Source organism: Miniopterus schreibersii (assembly GCF_964146895.1).
Source record: "Miniopterus schreibersii genome assembly, chromosome: 2".
In the NCBI taxonomy this organism is placed as follows: Eukaryota; Metazoa; Chordata; class Mammalia; order Chiroptera; family Miniopteridae; genus Miniopterus; species Miniopterus schreibersii.
Genome location: NC_138102.1, coordinates 109,861,942 through 109,883,224, shown reverse-complemented (window position 1 = coordinate 109,883,224; position 21,283 = coordinate 109,861,942). Strand labels below are relative to the sequence as shown.

The 21,283-nt window shown below is 41.2% G+C and overlaps 1 protein-coding gene across 1 annotated transcript in view; it reads right to left on the bottom strand.

Annotated features, from left to right (window-relative positions):
- UBE2N (ubiquitin conjugating enzyme E2 N) overlaps window positions 1-3,314 on the bottom strand; it is a 42,083-nt gene extending 38,769 nt beyond the window's left edge. Inside the window, exon 1 of the mRNA XM_081129952.1 lies at window positions 3,067-3,314. Coding sequence (XP_080986078.1) covers window positions 3,067-3,096 — 30 coding nt within the window. The 5' untranslated portion in view covers window positions 3,097-3,314. The remainder of the gene's footprint in view (window positions 1-3,066) is intronic.
- Window positions 3,315-21,283: the final 17,969 nt, after the last annotated feature.

Genomic DNA, 21,283 nt, shown 5'->3' with positions numbered 1-21,283 from the left:
AAGAGAAACTAGGGGGAGAGGGAGAGGAAAACTGTGTTTTAGGAACCTTAAGGTAAACCTTTCAGAGGATATGACATGTGAGCCAAGAAGTGAACAATATGACAAAGCAATGCAATAAACAGAAGGAAAGCCCTGTGACTGGAACAAATAAGGTTCCAGTGTACGGGATATATACAGCAAAGCAACAGTGTGGTTGAAGTGGAGCAATAGGAGGAGAGAAGTACAGGAGATAATCTCAGAGGTAGGCAGATCCCAGTGCCATGAAGGACCTTGTAGGTAGGTAGGTAGGAGAAGTCAAGATTTTATTCTAAGTGTGATGGAGAACCTTTGCAAAGTTCTGGGCAGGCGAGTGACATGATATATATTTTTAAACGTCTCCTTTTAAGCTGAAAGAAGACCAATATAGTAGGCCATGCAACAAATGATGGACTTGAACAATGGTTTCAGAGAGATGGGGTAAATGAGTCTGATTCAGGATATATTTTGAAAGTAGAGCCTACAGAATTTGCTACTGGATTGGAAATGGGAATCCAACTGGGTGAATATATTTGTATAGTTACTTACAGATCTCAAAGTATATTTACATACATTATTTCACTTCATAGTAACAAGAAATTGGGGAAGGTCACACTGAATCAAGATCCAAATTGTTCCTCTTGCCAAAAGTGATTTCAATGGGTTTTTAGACTATAAAATGTATTGTCTACTTCACAAGATTCCTGCAGTTATCAAATGGTTAAAGAATTTTGCAAATGTAAATAATGACCATTTGAGATAGATAGCAACATATCATAGTTGTCCAGTGAAAGATAGTATGTTCCTATCACTCAAGACAGTAGAGTTACCCATACAACTACTATCATTATATTCCACAAAGAAACTTGTATTGCAGTTGTCAAAGAGGCAAACTTTTAAAAAAATTTTTGATATTTAAAAATAGACATTTTCACTGATTATGGAAAAAACTACATAATACAAGCACGGGCACTAAAAACAAAACAAAACACAGCATAATCTTTTAATCCTTCCTAGGGATTGGAGAAAGCAGTTCTTTTAAACTATAAATGGCATTAAAGTAGAACCACCTAAGTTTTACAAGATAAAACCCAAATCACAGCACCTTTCATTAAAAAGATGCTATCAACAAAATACCGTAAAATTAAAATTATCAGTTATCACTCTCTTAGTTTAAATAGTAAAATGTAAATGCCTAGTGTAAATTAAATTATGGTGTGACAAATGAATTATGAAAACTTCAACTTATTACCTTAAATCATTATCACTTTAAAAAAGGCTACACAGAATTTATTTTTCCATCCAAGGCTTTCATGTTACTGCAGTTATCTCCAGAATTAAGCAAAAATGGAAAAATATATGTTAAGTCTTTAGTTCATTATGCATTTTGGAGATCTCTTGAATGTCAATTTATATTATGTGCTTAGTCGATAACCTGAATAACAGTATAAGTAATAATTCCAGGATATTTGGTGTATAACTCTATCCTCCACCTCTCATTTTCAACTGGGCCCTCAATAAACATGACCATTGGAGCCAAGTGACTGTATTACAACTAAAACCACGCTGTAAGGCCCTTTCAATGCATACAGCAATTAAACTTCCTTGGACAAAGTCCAAGACAAATCTGTAATACAGTACAACAAATTTCCCACTATGAAGGTCCACATTATTAGACACAGAATTTCTCCCTCATAAAATGTCCTCTATTTCTCTAAATCAAGCACTTTTAGGTCAGAGACAACCCCCATCCCTCCCCAATCTCTGATATACTTAACTGCAAGTGCACGAAGCACTGTCCAATACATCATCCTTCAACACAACAGGTCTTTCACTTAGTAATCTCCCCCAAACTTTGAAACAAACTAGAGTAAATACGTTTACCAAGTTTTATCAAGAAAGTGATGCTGCAATTTAGTCACTTTAACTTACATAGAGGGTGGAGCAAAAGTAGGTTTACAATTGTTCGTATGGAAAACATAATAAATAATAATACAAGAATAAAGTGTTTCGCGTCCTCACAATTGTAAATCTACTTTTGCCCCACCTAGTATTGAACAACACCGAGATTCAACTTATTTCCTTCATTAAAACGGACCAAAATATTGAAGGATTTTTTTGTGTGAGTTGCAAGTAACATTTCACACCTGACGACTTGTGTAAAGGACTTATGTAAAAGAATTTACAAAACCAAGATTCCCAATTTTTCATGGTTCCATATGTACTTGTCAAAGTCAAGTATTAATAAAGAGTAGAAAAACGTCCAATAATTAAAGCGCACAAAATCGATAGGAAAAAGATTTCACAAGGTCCTCTATACTTGAGCCCCCCAGTCCTGTACTAAACTATCTCCTCTGAACAGAAACATCTCTGAGTTTGCAAACCATAATAAAATCACTTTGCGGAGACAACGAGCGGAAATGTATTTAAAGACGAGATCGCGGAAGCTAGGGCGGTCGGGCGCAGAGCCCCCAGGTCCCGGGACCCCGGATGCCAGGGGCGAGCGTGTGCGGACGGCAGCAGGACGCGCGGCCCTCCGGGGGTGCAGGGCCCGACCCGGCCTCACCCTCTTGGTTCATTCATTCTAAACCTGGGGCTGCCGCACCCTCGCGCTTCCGCGCGGGCGGAGAAGGGAGATTTCGGACAGAAGGACCGTGTCGGGCCACAACCCCCACCCGGAGGTCGGGCCCCGCCGCGATTCCCGCGCGCCCGCGGCCTCCGCCCGGGGGTGGTCTGAATGACCGCGGAGGCCCACGCCCAAGACCAGAACCCCGCAACCCCACCCTCCACGAAGGCGCGGGCCAGGCCTTCCGGGCTCTCCAGGGGTCGCCTGGAAGCCTAGGGTCTCAGCCACCAGGCTGCCCCACCGCGGCCGGAAGTCTCCCCGCGCCCCCTCCCCAGCGCCAGACTTCGCTCGCCGCCGAAGCCAGACCCTCTCCGCGCTGCCTCCGGCCTCCTCGCGCGGGCTGGCGGAAGAGAGCAACCGCGCCGTCCGGCCCGCCGAGCGGGAAAGAGCAAAGGAGGGAGCCGGAGGCTGGCTTGTGCGGTTACCTTGATAATCCTGCGGGGCAGCCCGGCCATCTTGTCAGATCCCAAGTTCGGCCTCCCGTCTAGTCTCCGGCTCCGCTCGCCTCACGCACGAGTGGAAGTCCCAGGCTCCACTTCCGGGGGACGTTGCCGCGCCCGCCGCCACCGCCGCCGAGGCCCCTCGGGAAATGTAGTCCCTGCTCGGGCGCGGATGCGGGCGGGCTTCCCTAAGACCTGGCCCCCTCCCCCGCGCTCCCCGCCCCAACCCCAGCGTAGAGGTGGCGGAAGTGACGCAACGTGATGGGGCAGGGATTTGGGGGAGGGAGGGGGCGCTGGGAGGCGCGGTGCTCGGGCGCTCGTGACCGAGGCTCCGGTGAGACTGGGTGGGCGGCCCGCGCCCCACAGGCTTCCTATCCGCGGCCACGTCCGTGCCGGCGGCGACGTAACAGAGGCCGGGCCGCCGACGCAGCCCATTCATTCGTTCCTTCGTTCATTCAACGTTCCTTCAGCGAGCGCGCCCGGGGCTGGCGCCGCCGGGGACGGCTGCGGTCTCGTCGAAACGCCGGCTCCTTCCGCACAGGGAAGGGAAGAACAAAAATCGATCGCAAATCTTCTGAGTCTCGCAAGTTATCCAGGAAAACCTTACCCAGAGAGTTTTTATGTTTAAAGTTCGCAAAAATCGGGCCTCTGACACACCCCTTAAACAAGAAGGCTAAAACAAAAAGAAGGGTCTGGAGAGAACTGAAAGCAAGGAAGAATGGCCTCTGAAGGCCTGGACTGGTGGTTGAGATACAGAGTTGCTAGCTAGAGGGAAAAGCAAGGAGAGGATTAGATGGCCCAGAGTAATCCGTTAGAGGGATTACCCACGGGGGGTGGGGTGTGTCAAAGGAGGATTAGAGTGAGGGTGCCCGAAAAAGGGTTGTTGGGGATGCCTTTTGTGACATCCTGATGATCGATTGCTATGTGGTGGACTTTCTGCAAATGTTATTTTACTTCATAGCAATCTTAAGAAGGTGTAGTCTCCACCTGACAAATGAGGCTCAGAGACGTTAACTAACATGTTCCAAAGTTGTGCAGGAGAAAGTGGAGATGTTTTGTCCTCAGGCAGGCCTGCCAAAACATGGACCCCTTAACTGCTTACCTGCCGTTTCCTAGCGTAGTAGTACAGACAGACATAGTGAAGGACTGAAGATGAGCCAGGTGTTACCTTAGAGGATATGAATGCAAAGACTCTGACCCTGCCTTCCAGGAACTTAGAGTCCAGTGAAGAGAGACAAGTAAAAAATTACAGTCCAGTGTGTTAAGGGCTATAATAGAGGTTCTTCCAAGGTGGCTACTTGAGCACAGAGAGGCATTAATTGCTTGAGAAGTCAGAGAAGGCCTCCCAGAGGAGAAGTGGAGTCCTAAAGGATGAGGAAAGTCTAGCTGACCTGATAGGGAAGAGCATGCCCGCCATAGGAAATAGCCTGTAAAATGGCATTAAGCTATAAGGAAGAAAAAAAAAAAAAGTACATTAAAGAAATGAGGAATCTGAATGCAAGAAACCAAGTAAGAATAATAAGAGAAAACATTTTGTGCTGGGCACAATGCTAAATGATTACATGGATTATCTCAATTATAAAGTATATAAGGTAGGCTTTCTTATTACCAGTGCTTTTTAGATGAGAAACCAAATCTTAGAGGTAACAATGAGAACTTCAAATAACCAGAAGTCCAAACTGTGTGCTCCTGTGTTTAGACGAATTTGGGAAAGTAAATGACATCGGACAAGGTACTTGCAGAATATTTAGATGCAGCCCAGGAGAATTCACCCTGATAGGAAGAAAGACACTCGACTATTGGGTGAGAAGTGTATTATTGCCTAATAAACCATCGCAGTGCTTAAAATAACAACAATCATTTATTTAGCTCTTGAATCTGAAATTTGGGCAGGGCTTGGCAGGAAGACACATCTCTGCTCCATGTTGCGTTAGTCTGGGCAGCTTAACTGGGGGTAGGTCCACTTCCACAGTGGCTCACATAGCTGGCAAGTTGGTGCTGGCTGTTAGTTCCTTTCCAAGTAGGCCTCCCCCTGGGCAGCCCCGGCTTCCTGACTGCATGGTGGCTAGGTTCCAAGAGTGAGTGTTCTAGCTAGTAAAACCAGAATCAGAAGCTGAATCATCTTTTTGGCCTAGCCTTAGAAGTCACTTAGCATCACTCTCACCGTAATCTACTAGTTAACTAAGTTACAAAAGCCCACCCAGTTTCAAAGGTAGGGGGCATAGACTCTACCTCTTAAAAGTAGAGGGGAAAGATTCTAGAAACTAGCAGAGTATTTGTGATGGGCCTACTTTGGAAAACAGGAATTCACGTGTACAACATTGGTCAGAGTATGCTTACAAAACACCTCCTTGAGAATGATTGCCTGTGATTCTATGTGCTGGTTAAAATAAGCGTTCCTGGAGCCCTTTTCCCAGAGATTCTAGTTCTTTTTTTTTTCCATAGGAGAAATGACCTTTAATGTCTGACTTTGCTTCCAATTTCACCAAAGTGCCAGCAGTCAGTGTACTACAAAGAGGGGCTTGAGAGGTATTATGAGACAAACAAGGCCCCGGCTGCTTCCTGGGTGTGCACTCCCTCTGCCCCAAACACATACACATGCAGACCACATGTACACATCACAGACACATGCACGTGAACCCATGTTTAGATACATGTACAGAGGGACTGTCTCTAAATATTCTGAAAGTATTCTTGTTTATATATATGCAGAGAAAGAGATGCAATTCCCACCAGCGTTGGTTCCCCCAGGCTCTCTCTCAGCAGCTTGGCCCAGCTCTCTTGCTGTACCTGACACCCATGGCCCTGCCAGAAAAGCAGCTGCCACTCTCCCTGAACCCCCCCCACTCCCCCTCACCCCACCCCCATTCCCCCTTGGGCCCAAGTCTTCCAAGTGTGGATTCCCCCCACCCCCTCCCAGAGATTCTAATTTTTTAGGTCAGTGCTGAGGCTTGGGTATCTGCTTTTAATCATGGGTAATTTTTTAAATTGAATTTATTGAAGTGACACTGGTTAACAATTATACAGGTTTCAGGTGCACAATTCTACAACACTTCATCTGAAACTGTACTCTGTGTTCACCCCCGGGCCCCCAGTCACCACACTGTTGTCCGTGTCCATAAACATCATGAATAATTTTGATGGATCCTAAAACTTGAGAATGAAATTTTTTTAATAAATGAGAACTATATAAACAAAAAATATTGTCATGTGTCTTCTTTTAGCTATTCTCTATCAGAACGGGTATTGAGTATCATGCAGATTAAGTGGAGCCCCTTCCCAGATTTGGAAATTGGCCTGTCCTTGGTTTTCTTCATCTATAAAATGAACTTACTTTATTGTGATTGTCATGAAGTTTCAGTTATATATATATATAGAAGATGACATAGCACTTAGCAAGGCTATTATTTTGTAATCTTGATAGAACCAGGTTTAGTTTCCTTAGGAAACCAGATTTTAAAACTTGACAGTATAACCTTGTTTGGCAGAGATTGATAAAATGAAATTCTATTAGAGTATTAACACTCTAATATATATATGTATACGTGTGTGTGTGTATACATATATATTCACATATATATATATATATTCATGTCTCTTCTAGTTGCTTTTCCCACTCTTCCTCCTTGAGAACAGCTCACACTATACTCATCAGGAAAATAAAACCTGAACTTCTGATTCATGAGTTTTGTAGAACAGGATATATTCCAGAAAGACAGGTTGCCACGGGGCCAAGATGAAGTTTATTCTCAATTTAGAAAGCTGGTTTAGAATCCTATGTCCTATATCCATAAAATGTGGATAAAATAAGGATATCCACAAAACTAATTGAATCGATTTCTTCAGGGGAGAGGTGTTGAGCAACAGGAGAACAGAGGTAAAAGGAAGAATTTTCACTCTATACTCTTGTGCCTTTTTTATTTTGAACCATGTGGCTATCCAAAATATAAAAAAAGAATCCAATTCACTAATTTCAAGTCTATGAGGTATTCAAAGTTCTTTCAACACTGATAAAAAATGATTACACCCTCAAAACTTATGAAAAAGATGCTGGTCCGTGGTATTGAGCAATTTATAGTGATCTGAGAGCTTCACTAAGCTGAACAGTGCTAGGCAGAACTCTTAGCTAATTAATCTTCTTCAGCTCTTTGTCAGGCCTCTCATCCATGTTTTTTCCCCCCACATTCCTTCCCAGACTCAAACTACAAGGACCTTTTAACTATGATATAGGGAAAGAGAAAGCAAGAATACTGTGTTGGAGCCCTGGCTGGTGTGGCTCAGTTGGTTGAGCATTGCCCCATGCACCGAGAAGCCACCAGTTCGATTCCCAGTCAGGGCACATGCCTGGATCTCAGGCTTGATTCCCAGTAGGGGGCATGCAGGAGGCAACCAATGGATGTGTCTCCCTCACATGAATATATCTTTCTCTCTCTCTCCCCTCCCTCCCTTCCTTTCTCCTCTCTATTCTCTCTAAAAGAAAAATCAATGGAAAAAATATCTTTGGGTAAAGATTAAAAACAAAAATATTTTTTAAAAAAAGAGAAAAAAGAATGCTGTGTTGGAGGAATCAGAGGAATCCTGTTCTATGCAAATCTTTTACTCCTCAGAACATTATTTCACTGCCTCCTGCTACTTCCCCACCCCCTACCCCCTAATATTCCAGGTTCCTTACTTTGGCCCTAAAATAACAGATGCATAACCCTGCAGGTAATATCTTAGAACATTTATACTTGAGCTCCTCAGAGTCCTGGATTTCTTCCAATATGGTCACCACTGTACCCCTGGGGCTTCAGTGTAGGGCCAGTAACATGAGAGCTTCCAAAAAATATTTGTCAAGGGATTGAATCAATGACTGCAGGTTGAAAATAAATACCTGCTTGAGAACGGCTGATGTAGATTCACGATCCATAAGTAAATGCTTACAGAAAGGATAGGATGTTTATGTTCATCCCTAAACTTTTCAACTTGACTTCCTGTACAGCAACAGAGCTTTTTTCACAAACTGTCTAATGCTTTTCAGAGACAACATGGAGTAGATCAGTTTGGAAATCAGTCACCTTTAATAGAGGCCCTGTTTCCACTCATGAGCAATAGTCATCAGGCAAAAGTACTTGTTTGCAGCTACCCTTATTGTTTCTTGCAACATAGGAAAACTGCTTCGTGGGCAATCAAGACAGAAGTATCTGTGAGAAGAGGGTTCATGAACACTGACTCAGGGAGGAAGTGGGTAGGGGAGGAAGATTGTATACTGATTTTCAAAAAGAAAGGAACGCCTGCTGCCTCATACTTGTGATTTCAGTGTAAATGGCTGAGCACTCACTGTTAACCCACACAACACCAGCCTGTAAGAAGGATCTGAGTTGGGTCATCCAGAATCCTAGGAGCACTATGTTGAGGTAGAAAGCCTCTGGAAAGATGAGACCCAGGAGAATCAGAGTAATGAGGCTCACCTTTGTTTAGTGCTCTATGCTTTGCAAAGCATTTTTTTAATGTTATCCATGTAGCCATTAAGTCCATGCACCCCTGGAGGCATTCTGTAGAGCCCATCATTGATTCCATGATGTTTCTATAAAGGTATAGATGGAAGGGGTATTATTTTCTCTGGGCCAGTTCCCAGTGGAAACAGGATTCCAGAGATGGTGACTCAAGACTTTTGACCAGAAGCCTGGCTGGAGCAGGAACTCTAAAAGCAAAGCTCTTTTCCTTGACTCTGTGTGCCATCCTTTCAGGTTTCCAAGAATGTCCTTGGGCTGGACATCACATAACTCCACCTGTGATTCAGCCTGCCCAGCCTACACTGTTGCTCATTCCTTCCCACCTGGTGTGCCCCACCCAATTTCTTTTCAGTACACTCCCATCACCTTTCTTCTTCCCTCAACCTCTCCGGCTTCTCTCAAGTCCTGTTGATTTCTCATATGCTTCTCAGGTGTGCACTTGCTTTCTGCAGAAAACTGCTCACCTGGTTCCAGTTTGAGTATAATGACTTGGGGTCAAATATACTCCTAAGGAGAGGTTTTCAAACTTTGGAGTGCTAATCACCTCAGAGGCTGGTTAAACATACAGGTGCAGTGGCCCCACCGGAGATCTGAGTGCTAGTCACAGGCCCCAGGAATCTGTTTTTAGCAGCTCCCCAGGTACTACTGAAGTATCCAAAGCTTGAGAGTCACTCTCCTACATTGTCTGATCTGTGTCAGGAAACAAAACAGTTGCAACATCAACCTTGACTTTTATTTTCTTGTTCCTGTGTGTGTTTTTTCTTTAGTTGATCTTAGAGAGAGGCAGGGAGGGAGGGAGGGAGAGAGAGAAACATCTATTGGGTTGCCTCCTGCACAGGTCCGACCAGAGATCAAACCCGCAACCTGGGTATGTGTCCTGACCAGGAATCGAATCCACCACCTTTTGGTGTACAGGACAACACTCCAACCAACTGAGCCACACCAGCTAGGGCTCGTGTTCCTGTTTCTCTAGATCCTTTTGATCCCTATTTCCTCCTGCCTAGTCTAATTCTCTTGCTCCAAGCATTAGATATTTCAGATTGTTGTGGCTTAAGCTGGCCCAAGTGTTTAGTATTCCAGATTGTTCAGTATTCCAGGTTTTGAGGAGGCCAATCTCAAACGAACTCAAAAAGAGTTTGGAGGTTTTGCTTAAAAAAAATGAAAAAGAATTTTAAGAGGGCTTTAGAGTTTCCCCTGAAAAACCCAGAAGTGTTCCAAAGAAGAAAGAAAAGTTGAGTTCTTATAGTAAAAAGTGCATTCTTGACAATTATCAGTCCTGCATTCTTTTTTGTGTGTGCATAAAATGTTTATATTATGCAATAATTTCACACATATAAATGTACATGTGTAATCTGTGAAGCATAAAAATAAATAGAACACCTGTGAACCCAGTCCTGTATTCTTAGCTCTAGGATTGATTTGGGACAGTTATCAGTCAGATGTCAGGCAGTCTGGATGATGGGTGCCAGGTGGTCCAAAGGATGGGTGTCAACAGGTCTGGTCACACCCCATGGTCTGAAAAATGGATGTCAGGTGGTCTAGATGTATGAGTCCTTCAGGGGAGTAACCAGAGGGTTATCTGGAGGTCTGGTGTATGTCCAGATGTATATCCCCGCATTGACATAGGACTGGAAAGTTCAACAAGAACAGAATAATTTCCTCATGCCTCAACCTTCATAATGTTAATAATTTCAGCAGCTTGGTTAAAGTGACCCCATTTTATATATTCCCTATCTTCACCTTTTCCTCACCAATAAATAGCCCCCTTTTCCCCTTCTGAAATTATAACCAATTGAAAGATATTGCCTTCATTACCAATAAAGCTGATTGGAGAACACGGCTCTAAGTCAGCAGTAATTTGGGCTTACTAATATCCCCCCTCCCCATGAGCTCCCCCAGTTTCAGGCATAGCCACCCAGTCACTTAGAGGAAAACGGACAGAGAGAATGAAAGGAAGGAGGGAAAGAGACAAGGCCGAGCAGACCCAGCAACCCAGCTCATTATTTTAAATTCACCAGTCAGAAAACTTACTCCCCTTACCTTCTAATCACAAAAGCACTTGACATTTTCTTAACCTACTGCTTACTTTTCCATGTCAAAGGCAACCTCAGACCACAGTCTGGACAATCGAGTTGCTTAGAATATCCTGTGATCACACCTCCACTCTAACACCATAACTCTCACATCTCTGTTGCCTTTTCACTCACACCATGTTGCCATTTCAATCTCAGTTCCCCACTCATTTGCCTGCTGGTCTCTCACCCTCCTCTGAGAAGTCTTCTCTGTCCTCTCCGAAACGTCTTGCACATTATGTTCTAACAAATGTTCACTGTAGTAATCTGTTTACCTATTTCCTTCACCACACCATACACCCTTCTAAGGCAGGGAGCGCCGTATTCTTTGTGCGGTGTGCAGAGCAGTAACATAGTGCCTGGCACATATTCTGTCCTTCCTGCCTCCTTCATTCTCTACCTAGTATGTACTAGACCCTCCCTGAGACCTGGGTTTTAAAAATAAGCAAGGTAAGATCTCTGATCTTGAACTTACTTTCTAATAGGGAAAAGAGGCATTTTGTTGTTAATCTTCACCCGGGGATATTTTTCCACTGATTTTTAGAGAGAGTGGGAGGGAGGGGAAGAGAAAGAGAGAGAGAAACTTTGACTTGAGAGAGACACATCTACTGGTTGCCTCCTGCATGTGTGCCCTGACTAGGGCCTGGATCGAACCTGCAATGCAGATATGTGCCCTTGACTGGGAATTGAACCCAAAACCCTTTGGTGCAGGGGCCCACACTATAATCACTGAGCCACACTGGCCAGGGCAAAACAAACATTTTTATTAATAAATTTGATGTGACAAATTCTGCAAATATAATATTAAGGTTTGGTGAAGAGTATATATAAGATACGGGGAAGTCTTCATCCACTCAATTATTCAATAAGCATTTAGTGAGAGCCTACTAAGTGCCAGGCACAATACTAGATTCTGCAGATAAAATGATGAACCAAATCAGACATGGAATTCCACTCACAGAGAATGGATGCAGATATATATTAATAAAATTTTTATAAATGTGACATTTTATTTAGGATTCCTGGTTGCAGGCATAGAAACAGACTCAGACTAACTTAAACAGAAAAGGAATTCAGTGGAAGGACATAGGGTGGTTCAGACTCCAAACACAGAAGGTGCTGGCATATCTGGAGCTGGGTAAGGAGGGGAGTCAGGGGACTCACTAGTTTTCTGTTCAGCACTTCTCCCCTGCCCTACTCCAGGTATGGTGTTCCTGAGTTCAGAGCCTCTCAGATTCAGATTCCCATTTCTAACTAGGGTGGGCTCATGGGTATGGGAGTCAGGTCTAATCATACCTGACACTGACTTTCAAGCATTCCATAAGTTTCAGTTCCCTCCTCACTCCCTCTTCCTAAATACTTTTTGCCACCAACTATTTGAGCCTTGGTGGAATCTGCAGGCTTAACTTTCCTGTGTTCTGCTAAGTCAGGTGCCATGCCTACACCTGCTGGCTGCCATCCTTGTTCTCACTGTGCAGGTGTGATTTTTGAGAGAAGACGGCAAAAACATCTTTATGCTGATATGAGTATTTTGCTGTCTTTGAGGCAGCTTTCCTGCGCAAGGAGATTATTCACAGATTAGTTTTTAATTAACATTCAAATTTTTTTTAAGTAACAGTAAAGTCTAGATTTTCCTTATGCTTTCAAGTTCAATTTACAACTCTTATTCTATTTATAAGGCTAGCAACTAAAATAAAACTCTTAAGGGAACCTTTCACAAAAGTAAATTAAATACATTTAAGCCTTTTAAATTGCACTTATAAACTGAACATATTCAATTTTCTTTCCCAGCCCTTCAATTTTCTGATGGATAAATATTCCCAAGTAACTAATAATTCTTATAAATTTTTTTAATATAGTGAGCCTTCTATTAAAAATTCTAATTCTGCTTCCAAACCTAATACAATTCTTTTACACCCCTCAACATAGAATCACAAGTGTAAATCAACTACCTAATGACAAGTTAAAATTGGAATCATAATTTACTGAAAACACAAGGGACTTAGAAACATTAAAATTTGCTTCAAGAGTGCATTAAGCAAACTCCAGATTGTGGGAATCTCTACAGGACAAACAAACTTTAACAAATAAATGCAAGGAAAAAAAGAGAGACAAACAGAGGAAGGACTTATAAATTAAAGAGACTTAGAAATGATATTAAGCAATTGAAAGGTGTGGATCTAATTTGGATCTTGACTCAAACAAGCAAACTAAAAAGAAAATATGACATTTATGAACTATTTGGAAAGTTGCATGTTGACTGAATATTTAATGATGTTAAATAATCATTGTAAATTTTTTTCAGTTATAATGATGTTATGGTTATGTTAGAAAAAGAGTCTATATCTTTTAGCATTTCTTACTGAGATATTTATAGATGAATTATAGGTTACCTGAGATTCGCTTCAAAAAATATAGGAGAAAGTACATGTTGCAAGTACTGATGAAACAAAATTGGCTGATAATTGTTGAAGCTGAATGGCAGGTACATGGTGGTTTCTTATACTATTCTTTTTCATTCTGTATGTGTTTCAAATTTTTTCACAAAAAGTTTTTAAAAATTAGAATCACAAAGCTAATCTAATAGTCCAAATTTTCTTACATACCCTAAATACTGAAATATAAACCATAGAATACACGTTTGTGAGTGTGCAATATATTCTCAAACCTAACTGGAAAATAGTGTTAGTAGGTGAGTTTGATTTACTTCATTTCTACACTTAATTCTAAACCTTTGTGGAGCTAAAAGTCACTTACACCCAAGGAAACAACTAAGTAAGCCCCAAGTGATCTGAAGTTACCCACATAAGCAATTTGGGGGTGCCTTCTAGGTTGGTTGTGAGGGTGACGTCTAGAAGAGCAGACTTCCAGGATCATCTTCTGCATGACCTGGAGGGAGAAGCAGAGTCCTCTTTGATGGTTGCTGTGTCAATAGGAATTCCAAGCCCATGCCTCTAAATGGGGTGGTGTCGCCGCCCATGTCACCTGAATTCAGGTAACATATATTACCTAATTCTTAAGTGTGATGTGAGCTTCAAACCTCCTACCCAGGTTGTTTCACTATTTGATTTACCAACATAGTCAATAAAGCTAGTTACTGCTTGAAGCTATTCAGAATTCTGTTCACATTCGATCAATATAGGAGGGTCACACTGCTTATATTTAAGTGACACCCAATTGGATTCTGCACCAAAAGCATGCGAATGACACATATTCTGACATGGTGCCAGTTATCTCCCTTTCTCTTCTTCAGGTCCACTCTTTACCTTGTCCACCCTGCTCTCTGCCAAGAATGTTGATCTGCATGGAGGGAGTTCCTTGCCCCCCGTTTTTTAATTGGTTTGGGCCATGAGGAACCTCTACAGGCGACTGGGGAAGACAAGAATGTGGAGGTCAAGTAATTATTACCCTGGGCTGCTCCTGGCAGAGTCACCTCGGGCTGGCTATGCCCTTCAACAGAAAATTACTGCTCCCCTCAAAGTAGCCAACTACAGGATTCTCTCCTTCTGGGGTCCAGCAGCTGCTCCCTCTCTTTGTCCCTTGTGGCCTAGAAGGAACAGCCAGTGCTAGTAAGCTCTGGTTAGACGCCTCCTCCTTGTGATTCTGTTCACACTCTGTAAAGAATCCCTCTGTAATAAACCCTCCTGGGAGTCCACCAATTTGAGTATGTCATCTGTTTTCTGCTGAGACCCTAATTGATATGCCAACTTAAAGCTAGAAATCATTACTGTACTTTTTAGACTAAATTCATTTTTAATTACATTAATCAGATTATTCCTGACAGGCAAAAGGAAAGGATTCTATTTTAATGTCCAAGAAACAAGTAATCTCTTTGGGCAAGATATTCATAAAACATTTATTATACAAGTATTTATTAAGTGGCCACAAGGTACAATTATTGCTAGCATTGAGTAATTACTACATGTCTGGTCCTTTGCTAAGCATTCTACTTACCTTCTGTTCTTTAATCTACCAAACAGTTCTATAAAGTAGGGGAAATCATTATTATCCCTCTTTGACAAAGAATAAATGGAGACTCAAAAATATTAAGTAAATATAACCAAAGAAGTTATATGCACATATGCATAACCCTGGACACAGACAATAGTGCAGTGAAGGCCTGGGGAGGGGGCAGAGCTGGGGAGGAGGGGGTCAATGGGGGGAAAAAGGGGGAAATCTGTAATACTTTAAATAATAAAGATAAATTAAATATATATATATTAAATACTCAGAAACCTAAGCATATACATTCTTTTTTACAGGCAAAAGGAAAGAAACCATTATTTGTACAGTTGATCCTGGAAAAGAAATGGAGTTTGTATGATGCTGTCTTTTAAATGCCGTCTTTTAAATGTTAAGTAAATAAATTGCCCCAAATAACGTAGGAAGTAAGGGAGTCAAGATTCAAATTTAGGCAAAGCAATTCTCAGAATCCACTTGTTAAGCTCTGCACTCTACTGCCTCCCTACCACTATGCTGGACCTCAAATAAGGTGGGCCTACAGGCAGGAAGCCTAAGACCTTATGCATAGAGAAGAAATAAATGTAAAAATCACTTGGAATGTTCCTAAGAGGCCCTTTGAGGGAAAAGTAGCTTATAACTTGTGGCCTGTATTGTACTTAGTATTATGGAGGCACTTATATTTTAATTAGTACTAATCCCTTAGATACATTTTTCTTGACTCATTTGTGATTTGAATTATTTTCATTCTGTCATTTCAGTTAGGATCAGTAAAAGAGGCTCAAAGTAACTGACTTAAATACAATAAAAATTTACTTCTCTCTTCTGTAAAAATATAAAAGTAGGACCTCCAGAAGTGGGAGCTCTAGTCCACAAAACCCAGACTCTTCCTGTTGACTGCTCCATCATTCCAAAGTCAAGGTCCTTCTCCTAGTCTTCTAAGATAACGACCATAACATCCACACGCCAGGAGGAAGGGTGCAGTAAGGGGCGAAATAAAAGGGGCAAAATAAAAGGGGCAAAGAGTGCACACCAATTGTCTTTAAGAGAGAGACCCAAAGCTGCCGAAAGGACACACTTGTTTACATTTCACTGGCCACACCTGTGATCACAGGGGAGGCTGGGAAATGTGGATTTTTAAATTCTGAGCAGCCATCCACCCAGTCAAACATTAGGGGTTCTACTGATATGGAGGAAAGGCAGAAATATCTACTGGGGAATAACTAGCACTTTCTCAGAGCTTCTAGTGGGATCATTTATAAATGCGATTAAAGGTATATGACTTATCTTGACAAAGCAAAGAAAACACTTCTTAAGAAGAACACTCAAGAACACTCAAAGCTTATTAGAAAAACTGGGTGTGCATTTTGTTTTGTTTTGTTTTGTTTTGGTTAAGTTTCAAACTGGCATGTTCTCCTAGAAAGCTTTTTTCTTTGAGGCAAAAATGATACACAACATATATAAGTTTTAGGTGTACAACATTATAATTCAACATCTGTATACACTATAAAGTGATCTTCACCAAAGTCTAGTTACCATGAATTACCATACAATTGATCCCCTTCACCCATTTTGCCCACCTCCCAACCCCTTCCCCTCTGGTAATCACCACACAAATCTGTTCTCTGTATCTATGAGTTTGTTCTTGTATTGTTTTGTTTACTTTTTAGATTCCACATATGAGTGAAATTTATATTTATTTGTCTTTCTCCATCTGACTTTTCTCACTTAGAATAATACCCTCAACGTCCATCCATATTGTCACAAATGGCAAGATTTCATTCCTTTTAATGCCTGAATAGCATTTCTGTGTGTGTGTGTGTGTATGTGTGTGTGTGTGTGTGTGTGTGTGTGTGTGTGTGATGGAGACTTAGGCATTTTTCCATATCTTGGATATTGTAAATAATGCTCCAATGAACTTAGCAGTGCATATATCTCTTTGAATTAGTGTTTTCATATTTTTTGGATAAATACCCAGCGGTGGAACAGCTGGATCATATGGTAGTTATTCTTAATTTCTGAGGAATCTCCATACTGTCTTCCATAGTGGCTGTACCAAAGTCCATTCCCACCAGCAGTGAGCAAGAGCTCACTTTTCTCCACAACCTCTCTGACACCTGTTATTTCTTATCTTTTTGATAATAGCCACTTTAATAGGTGTGAAGTATATCTCACTGTGATTTTGATTTGCATTTCCCTAATAATTAGTGAGGCTGAACATTTTTCATGCGCCTGCTGGCCATCTCTATGTCTCAACAACCAAAACCAGATAATCTGATTCAAAATGGGCAAAGGATAGGAATAGACATTTTTCTGAAGAAGACACACAGCAAGTCCTTTTTTCAGTGTTACCTGTCACGTGTGAAATATTTCTTAGAAACATACAACAGATCTGCCATCACCAACCCCATTGTTTTTGTTGGCCCTCTGTATTCTAGTCACATTGACCTTATTTTTAATTCTTCCTTCCTATCTCAAGGCCCTCGCACATGTTGTTCCCTCTTGCCCCCTTCCTCTTTCTATTACCTTTCCTTCAGATTTCTGCCTAAATTCATATGCTCAGAAGAGCCTTTCTTAACCCCAATAGACTAGTCATATATGCTCCATGGCATTCTTTTCCTCTGAGACACTCAGCACAATGATAGTAAAATAATTAAGTACATAATCATATGCTTAATATCTGTCATCCCCACTTGATGTACAATCTATGAAGACAGAAACTGTTGCTCTTGGTGTCCTGTACATCTAATACTTGCTCAATAAATATTTGCTAAATGAATGAGTATAGAATAAAATTAAAATTTAGGACTTTCAGGAAAGCACCTAATAATGAAAGAACTTTAAAATGAAAACTACAGGGGAAAAAAGAAAACTATATTGTAAGGATCTTTAATAATCTAAAGAAGTCCTGATGATCTACACAAGGCTGGTGGTTTGAAACTGACAATACTTAGGCTACTCATAAGAAAAATGTTCATACTACATTAAGTGGAAAAAAAGACATACATATATAGTTTTATAAAAAGAAAATCTATATGTGTATGTGTATTTATTTATATACGGTATATTAACAGGAATAAAAGAAAACCTAAAAATAATGTGTTTGCATGAAAGAGTTGGAGATTGAAGGAGAACCAGGCTGTCTGGTTCAAATCTCACCTCCACCAGTCACTGGCCATAGGACTTTAAAATAGTGCACATGCCCGGCTAGGCATGGCTCAGAGGTTGAGGGTCGACCTAGGATCCAGGCGATCGGGGTTCGATTCCCGGTCAGGGCACATGCCTGGGTTGTGGGCTTGATCAATGACTCTCTCATCACTGATGTTTCTATCTCTCTTTCTCCCTCTCCTTTCTGCTCTCTGAAATCAATAAAGATATATTTAAAAAAATAAATAAAAATAAAATAATAAAATAAAATAGTGCACATAATGTGTCAAATAAATGTTAGTTATTATCATAATATAGATATAAGAAGAGATAAAAATGAAAAGTTACACACCAAAATGTTAGTAGATATGATCTCTGGGGTTTTGTTATACTGTATTCGTTTTTTGAAAATCTACATTTCTGTTTGGAAATAACCCAGTGGGTGCTGGTATCATAAGTTCCTGGGTTCAAATCACAGTTCTACCACTTGTACTTTGCATGGCTTTGAACAAGTCTGCTTCTGATACTTCATTCGTATGATGGCAGTCACAGTAATTATACCCATCTCCTAGGGCCAACAGTAGGAACAGACTGAAGCAATACATGTAAAGTGTTTGAATATCTGGCACATAGTACATGCTCCAAATTGTAGCCAATTTTATGTTATAAAAAAAATAAAAAGAGTTTTTAGGAAGATTTTTCCTAATGGTTTGGCAGTTAGATTGCTCTGAAGTCTTTGATCTCTGATTTATATAAAGAGTAACTTTATTCTGTGAAGTTAGAAAAGAAAAAAGCGAATACCCTTTTCAACTGAAGCCATTTGAAGCCAACTCCAAATCATTACAATTTTATCTGTTTTGTAATTTTACCAGCATGAATTTCAATGGCTTTTATATAGGCTAATGTAAGTTATTTGTTGGTATTTCAAGTTTGTATTTTTGGAAATAATAGTTTTAAATTTGCCGGCACTAAATTCTAAAGTTATGAAGTACTTCATGACATAACATGCCTCTCTTAACTACTCTCACACCTTTTTCTTTTTTTCTACACCCTCTGCCTACATGCACTCAACATTCCTATGGCTTTAAATCTATATCTAGCCTAACCTCTATTCTCTAGACACATCTGTCGAACCAGCTGCCTCATTTTATATCTCTACTTGGATATTTCAGAGGTATCTCAAACTCAATAACTTCCAAGTGGAGTCATTCATTTCCACCCTCATCAGACCCCCAAAACCTGCTCCTCTTTCACTCTTCCCTATCTCATGAACCACACCATCTTCAAGCTGGTCATCAAAGTGTCACCTGAAGTGTCTTTCCTCTCTCTCACCTTCTACATCCAGTCAATCCACCAGCAAGTCTGGTTATCATTTCCATTTCCAAAATATGTCTGGACTCTTCCCTTCTCTCCATTTCCACTGTTGCCACCCTCCATCACATCATCACCTTCATCTCTTAACTTGACTGAAGTATAGCAACAGCCTCATTAGAGTTACTTGCAGTCTTGCAACTCCTCACAGTGCAGCCCGAGTAATCTTTTAAAAACATAAATCTGCCCTAGCCGGTTTGGTTCAGTGGTTAGAGTGTCAGTCTGTGGACTGAAGGGTCCTAGGTTCTACTCCAGCCAAGGGCATGTACCTCAGTTTCAGGCTCAATCCCCAGGCTCCTGTCAGGGCGCATTGTGGGAGGAGACCAATGAATGTGTCTCTCTCATATTGATGTTTCTCTCTTTCTCTCTTTCTCCCTTCCACTCTCTCTGAAAAGCAATGGAAAAATATCCTTGGGTAAGGATTTATATATATATATGTAATATTTATATATATATAAATTATATATATATAATATATAGTTTATATATATATATATATATATATATATGTATATAAATCATGTCTCTTCTTTTGTGTTAAACCCATTCAGTGACTCCCCACTGCATTTAGAATAACATTTATATATATGGCCAATGTCCCAATTCCATGTTATCTCCACCAAGGCCTATAAAGCCCGACATGACATGGTTCTTACTTACTTCACCTCCTGCCACTCTCCTCCACACATCACCAGATGGTAAGTTATTTCCACCCCCTTTAGACTTTTAAGTTGTTGCCTCAGCCTAGAGCTATCTCTAGTCTGTTTTCCATGCACATGATTGGTTTCATTTCTGGTCTCAGCTTTGTAAACCTTTCCTGGCCCCACTAAGTGAGTCTCCCTGTTGGTCAGTGGTCCTTATTCTGCTCACAGTCATCAAGACGTGTCCTCTGGAGTCATCTTTGATCCATCCCTCTTCCACTTTGCACAATGAATGTTTGACAAGTCCAGTCGGTTGTTCATTCAAGTCTATTTCTTCTCTCTGTCTCTTCCTACAGCATAGTCCAGAAAGGCATTACAGAGTGGCTTTAAAGGATGGACAAGATTATAAAGGACAGAGATGGGCCCTCATTGTGGGCTTCTACAGCAGCAATGATTAGCAGCAGAAGGAGCCTGTTATTCTGTGGGAAATGAGGAGAGACACCAGAGCAGCCCACATTTATTTTTCCTTACTGTGAATTTACGTTCACTTATTTTAAATATTATTCACTCCGGAATATGGCCCTTAACTTTTTGAGGGGCTTATCAACCCCCTTGAATACATGATAAAAGCTATGAATCCTTTTCAGAAAAATGTACATAAATACAAAATTTGCAAACCATGAGGGAAAGGAATTTCCAGGTTAAACTGCTGCTTTAGCAGCTGATCATCTGCTGTCCTGGATGTCTGCTGTGCTATTTGTTTCATTCATTCAACAAATATTGGAGGCCTACAATGAGGCCAAACACAGTTTTAGAAGGGTTTGCATACAGTATAGAACAAAACAGATACTTATCCCTGCCTTCATCGAGTTTGCATTCCAGCGTGAAACAGACATTAGAGAAGGAAACAAATAATATGTCATATAATGGTAAATGTTACGAAGAAAACTAAAAGAGGGCAACGGGATAAGGGCGACTGAGGCTATTTTAATGGTGTGGCCTTCTCTGAGATGATATTTGAAGAAGACCTGTATAAAATAAGGCAGTGGTCATAGGAGGTGAGGGAAGAGCACTGATGGCAATGAGAACAGAAAGTGCAAAGGCGCAGAGACCTCATCTCCCTGCAAGATAAAAGGCAAATCCAGGATTCTGCACATTTTCTTCCTCCCATAATGAATAGCCAGCACAGTTCTCAGAACACGGTGCTGGGTTTTCGGATCGGAGGCCCTCCCCACTTCCCCGTTTTAAACTTCACATCCAACCCCACTCCTTTTCAGTGCTTCTATGAAATACCTCTTCGTCTAGGAAACCTTAACTCATCCACCAAGGAGCGATCTCGAGGTCCCCTAATTATTAACATAAACTTAAAAAACAGAGCTTGTTATTTTCTAAGGATGCGTGCGTGGGGCGGTGATTTTGTTTTTTTGAGTGACACGAATCACTAAACGTGGAAGCTGGTTAGGTGGATCCCCGCCCTCGCGGCACCGGGCTCTTTCCCTCGAGACTACATTTCCCA